At 52.3% G+C, this 8,687-nt stretch overlaps 1 protein-coding gene across 2 annotated transcripts in view; it reads left to right on the plus strand.

Annotated features, from left to right (window-relative positions):
* The first annotated feature begins 72 nt into the window (after positions 1-72).
* Positions 73-8,687, plus strand: part of LOC103131099 (mitofusin-1-like) — an 11,619-nt gene continuing 3,004 nt past the window's right edge. Inside the window, exons 1-13 of one of the 2 annotated variants that reach the window (XM_016666393.1) lie at positions 241-420; positions 1,183-1,345; positions 1,417-1,541; positions 3,076-3,184; positions 3,905-4,012; positions 4,078-4,231; positions 6,685-6,752; positions 6,886-7,007; positions 7,076-7,202; positions 7,307-7,411; positions 7,677-7,779; positions 7,853-8,061; positions 8,128-8,229. In XM_016666393.1, coding sequence (XP_016521879.1) covers positions 341-420; positions 1,183-1,345; positions 1,417-1,541; positions 3,076-3,184; positions 3,905-4,012; positions 4,078-4,231; positions 6,685-6,752; positions 6,886-7,007; positions 7,076-7,202; positions 7,307-7,411; positions 7,677-7,779; positions 7,853-8,061; positions 8,128-8,229 — 1,575 coding nt within the window. In that variant the 5' untranslated portion in view covers positions 241-340. Of the gene's footprint in view, positions 421-1,182; positions 1,346-1,416; positions 1,542-3,075; positions 3,185-3,904; positions 4,013-4,077; positions 4,232-6,684; positions 6,753-6,885; positions 7,008-7,075; positions 7,203-7,306; positions 7,412-7,676; positions 7,780-7,852; positions 8,230-8,687 lie in introns of both variants that reach the window. The other variant, XM_007542669.2, reaches the window with a different exon arrangement.

Raw genomic sequence — 8,687 nt, forward strand, 5'->3', positions numbered from 1 at the left:
GAAACACACACACACACACACACAGAAACACACACAGAAACACACACACACACACACACAGAAACACACACAGAAACACACACACACACACACACACAGACACACACACAGAAACACACACACACACACACAGAAACACACATACACACAACTGGTATTTGCTGGACGTTCAGAGTTCATCTCAGTCCAGAACCAGTGGAGGTTCTGTTCACCTGGAACCATCCAGGCCTCACTGGTTTGGACCTTCAGAACCGCTCACGCTGGTTTGTCTACTGTGATACCAGAAGCCGTTCAGAACCAGGACCTGGGTCGGGTTGCTGTGGAGGAGCAGAACCTGGAGATGCAGAGCTGCGCCACCAAGCTGGCCGCCATCAGGGAGGTTCTGCTGCGGAGAACCATGAAGGTGGCCTTCTTCGGCAGGTCAGAACCGGGTCAGCATCGGGTCAGGAAAGCTTCAGCTGGAGAGACCTGGGTCAGAACTACCTCCCACCAGCAGGGGGCAGTGTTCTGCCAACATGTTGGATTTCTGGTGATCCAACATGTTGGAGGTGGCAAGTTTACTTTGTAAAACTTCAAAGGACAATATTCATGGTTAGATTGTTTTGTTACCATAGCAACAATCTGATGCTGCCAGTTTAAACTCCTCCTCCTCTCCCAGATTAAATCCCAGCTAGAGGGTCCCCTCAGTCAGACTCTGCTCCAGGCCTCATGCAGCCTTGGACCGGCCCTGCAGGATGAGTTAAATCCTCTGCTCTGGGCAACAAACGGGAGATTTAATTAAATGCTGCTAATGTGGCTTTAGCAGCTCTAACATTTCTGTCTGTTGAGTTTTAATAAGAATCACAGAAACTGTTTTGGTTGGTCGAGTTTCTCAGATCTTCCTGCAGCCGCGCTCATTAACTCAACCAGTTTCCCATCCCTGGTCCTCACTGTCCTACATGGTTTCCCTGCTTTAATCTGCCTGATTCAGCCGATTGCCTGTTAATCAGCCATCGATTGAAATCAGCTGGGCTGAAGGAAGGAAATACTGTTGGTGTTCAGTTGAGACCCAGTTAGTTCTGATCCGGCTGCTGCAGACAAACCAGATAAACTTACCAGACCAGAAGCAGACGGCACCGTTGAACCATGATGCAACTGGAGATCTGGTTTTGACCCGGTTCTCCTTGTGCTGTCCTTCTTCAGAACCAGCAACGGGAAGAGTACGGTGATCAACGCCATGCTGCGGGAGCGGGTTCTGCCCAGCGGCATCGGCCACACCACCAACTGTTTCCTGAGTGTGGAGGGGACGGACGCCGCCGAGCCCTACCTCACCACCGAGGCGTCTGCCGAGCGCCGCGCCGTCTCTGTGGGTGAACAGAACCACCGGGGGGCCCAGTTCTGACCCGGTTCTGACTGCTCTCCCCCTGTGCCCTGCAGACGGTCAACCAGCTGGCCCACGCGCTGCACATGGACCCGGCGCTGGACTCGGGCAGCCTGGTCCGAGTGTTCTGGCCCAAGAACCGCTGCGCCCTGCTGAGGGACGACCTGGTTCTGATGGACAGGTGAGGCCATCAGAACCATCAGAACAGGTTCTGGTTCTGTCGTTTCTAAATGATTCAGGAGAACCTCAGGGTTCCAACTCAACCCCTGGGGGGCAGACCTACGGGGGAATTTTCCTGCCATAATCCAAGAGCGTGCATTTCCAGTCTGAAAGCAGGACTTCATGTCCGTCTTCTCCAAACTCAAAACTTTTCCTCGCGCTCTGACTTGGTCTCGCTTATGAAAGCGATGTTTGGGACAGTAGTACACCAAACATCCACACACATAGATTCTATCTATCGATCGATCGATCGAAGCTGACGTCGCTGTTTCTCCCTACATCCAGTAGGTGGCGCAGGTTGCTATAATTGATAGTAGCCAGGTGTCCAAAGTGGGTCCTGGAGGCATCCTGCATGTTTTAGTCTCTCCCTGGTTTTACGCACCTGGATCAAATGACGGCTCATTAGAGGCCAAAGAGGAACATTGACCTGCTGAGGAGGTTGTTTCTACCAGCAGGGAGAGAATAGAACATGCAGGATGCCTCCAGGACCCAGTTTGGGCCTCCAGGACCGGACCCAGTTTGGGCCTCCAGGACCGGACCCAGTTTGGGCCTCCAGGACCCAGTTTGGGCCTCCAGGACCCAGTTTGGGCCTCCAGGACCGGACCCAGTTTGGGCCTCCAGGACCCAGTTTGGGCCTCCAGGACCCAGTTTGGGCCCCCCTGGTCTAGAAGGAAACAAACACACCCAGTACAGGGATCCCTCGCTATAACGCGGTTCACCTTTCGCGGTCTCGCTGCTTCGCAGATTGTTTTTTTCACAGTGCATTGTGTTCTGCGTCCTGATTGGCTAAACAGTCTCTGCGGTTCTTCTCTACCTGAGTGCCAATAACGTTACGGTATTTAATACAGATTGGCCATTCAGGAGATGAAAACTGAAACTTTGAATGCCAGCTGGAAAAAAACTGGCCAGAGGCAGCAGAACCCGACCGGAGGCTCAGATCCGTCGCTCTGCCGTAGATCCAGCTGTGAGTCTCTGGGGCAGCTTGGAGGAGACGGATCACATTAAGGCCCGATGGATGAACATCCGCTGACCTGAAGACAGGTTTTCTTATTCGGTTTCAATGTAGAGTATTTAACTATGCTCTGTAATAACTGTAAAAACTAAAGGTAACTACTTCACGGATTTTGCTTATCGCGGGTTATTTCGGAACGCAACCCCTAAGAAAAACGCAGGGGTTGTGTTTACCATTCTATTGGCAATGTTGTCATTGCTAATAGAATGACAACACTTTCATTCTATTGGCTGAGAGGTTGCCAGGTGACTGAGCCAAAAGGTGTTTCAACAGCGAGCAGAGACTAAGTGTGAGCACGAGAAGAAGTTTGGAGAAGACAGACATGAAGTCCTGCTTTCAAAATGAAAATATGTGATCTTGGATTATGGCAGGAAAATTCCTCCATAAATAACCACCGAGCCGTCTGGGTTCTGAGGGAGTCCTCCTGAAGTCTTTGTCAGAACCAGAGAGATTCAGATTGACTCTGACCTCTGACCCCTGGCAGCCCAGGAACAGACGTCACCCTGGAGTTGGACAGCTGGATCGATAAGTTCTGTTTGGACGCCGACGTCTTCGTTCTGGTGGGGAACGCCGAGTCCACGCTGATGAACACGGTGAGGAAGGCCACTTCATCATCATCATCATCATCAGGTCTCTTAAAGGGCCAGACGTTCTGGTTCCTCCTGGTTCTGGCAGGTCCGGTTCAGGAAGCTGAGCTCAGAACCAGACCAAGGTCTAGTCCAGGGTGTCCAAATGTTTTCTCTAATCAGAAGTATCCACAAAAAATATTCAATAATAAAAAGAACCGGAACCAGAACCGTTTTCATGAAACAGTCAGAATTCTGACCACAGGTCCAGATCTGCAGGCGGTTCTTCCTCAGGAAGTGATTTTGACATCCAAGCAGGTTCTGATCCAGTCCCAACCGGACCCAATATCTCTGAGCCCAGGTCTAGTCTTGCTCAGCCACATCCGGTCCATTAGGCAAGAACCCAACCAGATCAGAACAGACGGAGGCAGAGCTTCACCTGGAAGAAGATCCCTCAGACAAAACTGGATGGGTTCTGGTTCTGGTGAAGAACCGGTTCGACTGAAAGGATCCAACTGCAGACAGTGGAAGAGGTCTGGTTCTGGTCGGGTTGGAGCATCAGCGCTCTCGGCCTGTCCAGCATCTGCATCAACAGAACCTGGTGGAGACCTCTGATCGGACCTCTGGCCCGGTTGTTCTGATCTGGTTCTGGTCGCTTACTTGATTCTGACCCTGTTCTGCCGTGACCCAGTTTTGTTCTGACCCTGGATCTAGTAGCTGACCCAGCTCTGGTCCGGTTCTGTCCAGGAGAAGTTGTTCTTCCATAAGGTCAGTGAGCGGATCTCCAAGCCGAATGTCTTCATCCTCCATAACCGCTGGGACGCCTCGGTGACGGAACCTGAGCTCATCGACCAGGTGAGGAGCCGTTACCATGACAACGCCGCTGCTCACATTTCCTAACCCCCCCCCTCGCTGCCCAGGTGAGGAAGCAGCACCTGGACCGCTGCATCAGCTTCCTGTCGGAGGAGCTGCAGGTCGTTGAACCGGACCGGGCCGCTGGCAGAATCTTCTTCATCTCTGCCAAGGAGGTTCTGATCTGCAGGACGCAGCGGAACCAGGGCATGCCGGAGACAGGTGAGACGGAGGGACAGAGGGGAACCGGGTCGGATGAACCGGGTTCTAGTTCCTGATGAGGACCAGAACCTGGAAATATGCAGGGTTTCCTCAGAAAGTTGTGAAGGATGAAAATCTAAAAATCTTACTAAGTGAATTTATGAAGAATAAATAGCACAAAACTGACTGACTCCAGGCACAACACATCCACAGGCTAACCTGCTAAACCACTAACCCGCTAAACCACTAAAGCACTAACCTGCTAAACTACTAAACCACTAACCTGTTAAACCACTAACCCGCTAAACCACTAAACCACTAACCTGTTAAACCACTAACCCGCTAAACCACTAAACCACTAACCTGTTAAACCGCTAAACCACTAACCCGCTAAACCTCTAACCTGCTAAACCACTAACCCGCTAAACCTCTAACCTGCTAAACCACTAACCCGCTAAACCACTAAAGCACTAACCCGCTAAACCACTAAAGCACTAACCTGCTAAACCACTAACCTGTTAAACCACTAACCCGCTAAACCACTAACCTGTTAAACCACTAACCCGCTAAACCACTAAAGCACTAACCTGCTAAACCACTAAAGCACTAACCTGCTAAACCACTAACCTGTTAAACCACTAAACCACTAACCCGCTAAACCACTAACCTGCTAAACCTCTAACCTGCTAAACCACTAACCCGCTAAACCTCTAACCTGCTAAACCACTAACCACTAACTTCATGCAGACAGAAACCCGTTGCCAGTGAGTGAAACGTAAACACAACCAGCCCTTTGGTTCTCACTAGTTGCTCGGTTCTTTCCTCTGTTTGGGTTGAGTTTCCAAGCAGAGCAGTTCAGACACCTGCAGATACAGGTGAAGCTTTTCCAAATCATTGCTTGCAGCGCTAGGCAGCCTTAGCGGTGTGATTGGTCAATAGCTCAACCATCAACCCGCCTGCGGCCGCAGCCTGTTTGAGACTTTCTCTCTGGCTTTCGGTGAAGGCAGACACTTTTTCCTCTGCTCCCTCCTTCCCACCTTCGCTCGCTCTGTTTTTGTGCTGCTTTTTTGGAGCCCCTCTTTGCACATCCTCTGATGCTTCAAACTATGGATCTGGTTAATTGGTCTCTGTGCTGTTAATTAAACTTTCTCAACGAGACGACTGGGCACAGGAGAGCCCACTTGTCCTACGGGGACACGCAGGGATACATCCTGGATTTATTTGGATTCATGATAACAGAGTTTCTGCTGTTAGGAGTTGGTGGAAACCTGGAATATCGACTAATTTGTGACGGATTGTGCCGACTAGCAAACACTGAGATTGATTCTGTGGGACAGAGACGCCAGTTGGATGCCATTCTTTCCACACTAAATTTGGATGATTGCAATTAACAGATGTACTGGTTGAGACTCGAGGGCTGATGGAAATCTACAGACAATTTGTTTATTCTGAGTCTGGCTCAGGCTGCACAGTGGCACAGTCGGTAGCACTGTTGCCTTTCAACAAGAAGGTTCTGGGTTCGATTCCCGACCCCTGGGTTCCCTCTGGTACTCCAGCTTCAACCCACTGTCCAGAAACATGACTGTCAGGTTAATTGGTCTCTCTAAATTGGCCCTAGGTGTGTGTGTGTGTGTGTGTGGTTGTGTCTCCTGTCTGTCTCTGTGTTGCCCTGTGACGGACAGGTGACCTGTCCAGGTGACCTGCCTCTCGCCCAGAACGTTGCCTGGAGAGGCAGCAGTTCCTCCTGACCCCACCAGGGACCAGGTGTAAGACGATGGATGGGTGGGTGAGTCTGGCTCCCTGTGGCCTCGGCTGGCTGACCATCTCAAATCTCCTGGAGTTGATGTCAACAAGCCGCTGCTTCCCATCTCCTCCCTCCGTCTGAATGACAGCCGTGGAATCGTAGGCCGGACCGGAGGACTTGCTCTGAAACCGTTTACATGCAGGCTGGAACCAGATTCAGACACATTTCCTGTCCCAGGCCTTTAATGTCTCTGTCCATCTTTCCCTGATGTCGTTCTTGCCGCGTCTGTCTGTCTGTCTGTCCAGTTTATTATTACCATAGACCAATACTTTGCTTCCTCACTATTTAGACCAATATCATACTTTTTAAATTATTTTCCATAGAAACTCCTTCTATCTTATGAATTATGGAGTATTTAGAATTATCTTGTGAGAAGGAAGAGAAGAGAGAAGGAATTAGAACAAACTTAGAATCCAGAGAAACGATTCATCACCGCAGATCAACATGATCAGAACAAGAATCCAGGAAACCCGACTGGTTCATGAACTTCTTCTTCTTAAACGGGTCTGACTTTGTTCTTTTCTGTTTTGTTGTTTCTCCTTCTAATTCCTGTTTTCACTGTAAACTGCCTTGTTCCTGAAAATGGGCCATAAAATAAAATTACTTTAAAATAAAAACAACACTTAGCATTAGCCTTGCAGGGAGCTGACCATCACTGATCGTCCTGCAGGGGGCGCTCTGGCTGAAGGCTTCCAGGACCGGCTGACCGAGTTCCAGCAGTTCGAGAGAACCTTCGAGGTCCAGAACCACAGAATCTAGAACCCCAGAATCTAGAACCACAGAATCTAGAACCCCAGAACCCCATCCTGATCCATTTGTTCTAATCCTGACCCGGATCTGACTCGGTTCTGACCCAGTTCTGTGTGTACAGGACTTCATCTCTCAGTCGGCGGTCCGGACCAAGTTCGAGCAGCACACGGTGCGGGCGTGGCAGATCACCGAGGACGTCAAGACCGTCATGGACGCCATCAACATCGCATCGGCCGACAGGAAGTGAGATCAGTCAGGTGACCCTCTGAGCGCGCTCAGTGGGAGCCCCTCTGACCTCTGACCTCTGACAGGATCTGCTGTCTGGAGGAGCGGGAGGAGCAGCGGGACCGGCTGGACTTCGTCCGGGGTCAGATGAGCCGTCTGAGCGACAGCGTGAAGAACCGGATCAGAACCCTGACGGATGACGTCAGCACCAAGGTTCCCCCGACCAGGCAGAACCTGGGTTCTGGTTCCGGTTCCTGCCGCCATTGGACCCGTCTCTGTGTGGTTTCCATGGTAACCAGTGCCTGTCTGCGCCCCAGGTGGCCTCGGCGCTGCTGGACCAGATCCATTCCCTGCCGGTTCTGGTGGAGGAGTTCCGGGCCGACTTCAGCCCGACCCCGGAGAACCTGGAGCTCTACAAAAGTGTGAGTTCTGGAGCCCACAGGATCTGATGAGGTTCTGGGTTCCTAGGCCGAGCCGGACCGGGTCCAGTCGGTTTAAAGGGGAGCCACCTGTCAGAACCAATCGGACCTTGGTGGTTCTGCTGGTGAGAAAAGGCAGAGCCCACCGGGCCAGCAGGGGGCAGCCCTGGTACTCACTGACCTGCTGCAGACCCAGAACCCATCCAACCCGTCCGGACCCAGAACCTCCATGACCCGGTACTGACCCGGTTCTGTCCTGGTTCTGCAGAAGCTGGTGCAGCACCTGGAGCAGCGTCTCTCTGGCGGTCTGGCCCATCGTTGCCATGGCGACGTCCTCAGGGACATCCGGGACGCCCAGAGACTCATGACCGGTACTGAGCCGTCCTGGTTCTGGTTCTGACCCGGGAGAGGCCGTCTGTCTGACCGTGTCCTGTCCATCCCTAGACAGCGTGCGTCCACTGGTGTCACCGTCCGTCCAGCAGCAGCTCTGTGCTCCGTCCTCGTCCTTCGAGATGACCTTTGACCTCAGCCTGGCCGCCCTCTGCGCCGACTTCAGGGAGGACATCGACTTCCGGTTCTCCTTGGGCTGGACCGCCCTGGTGACCCGCTTCGTCGGCACCGCAGGCGCCCGCCGGGCGCTGACTGTCCCCGAGGTGAGCACCGCCCGGTGGACGGGACGTCCTGCGGGACGGGCCGCTGAGACGCCGCTCTGTCTGCAGGACGGACCATCCCTCAAGGACCGGCTGGTGGTTTCCATGGCAACGAGCCTGGTGTCGGTGTCCTCCAGGGCGTCCATGGCGGTGCTGCTGATCGGGGGCGTGGTGAGTCCAAACCGGACAGGTCCAGAACCGTCCACTTCGTCTCCTTGTTCTGCCGGTGAGACAGAGAGACAATGCAGCTCTGGACACACCTGGACATGTCCTGTAGCTGCAGTGTGTGTGTCCAGGTGTGTCCTAATAATAATAATCATCATCATTATAGAAATCATGCAATAAGTTACATGGTTTATAATGAAATTGGGCGATAAATAGTACTAGTGTCATGAAGTGGTGAGGATAAACGCAGTAGGAACCAGGTAGTTGAAGGTGATGGTGGTTTAATGATGAAAAACACAAAAATCCAGGCAGCACAGAGGAGCAAAAGCTGGGAGCTACAGCAGGGCTGGGCGATCCTGGTCCTGGAGGTCCGAGTCCTGCAGCTCTTAGACTCCCTGGTCCAACACACCTGGATCCAGCAGCTGAATCTCCTCCTCAGTGCATCAGGTTCTGCTGACGACCTC

Source organism: Poecilia formosa, unplaced genomic scaffold, assembly GCF_000485575.1.
Source record: "Poecilia formosa unplaced genomic scaffold, Poecilia_formosa-5.1.2 Scaffold718, whole genome shotgun sequence".
In the NCBI taxonomy this organism is placed as follows: domain Eukaryota; kingdom Metazoa; phylum Chordata; class Actinopteri; order Cyprinodontiformes; family Poeciliidae; genus Poecilia; species Poecilia formosa.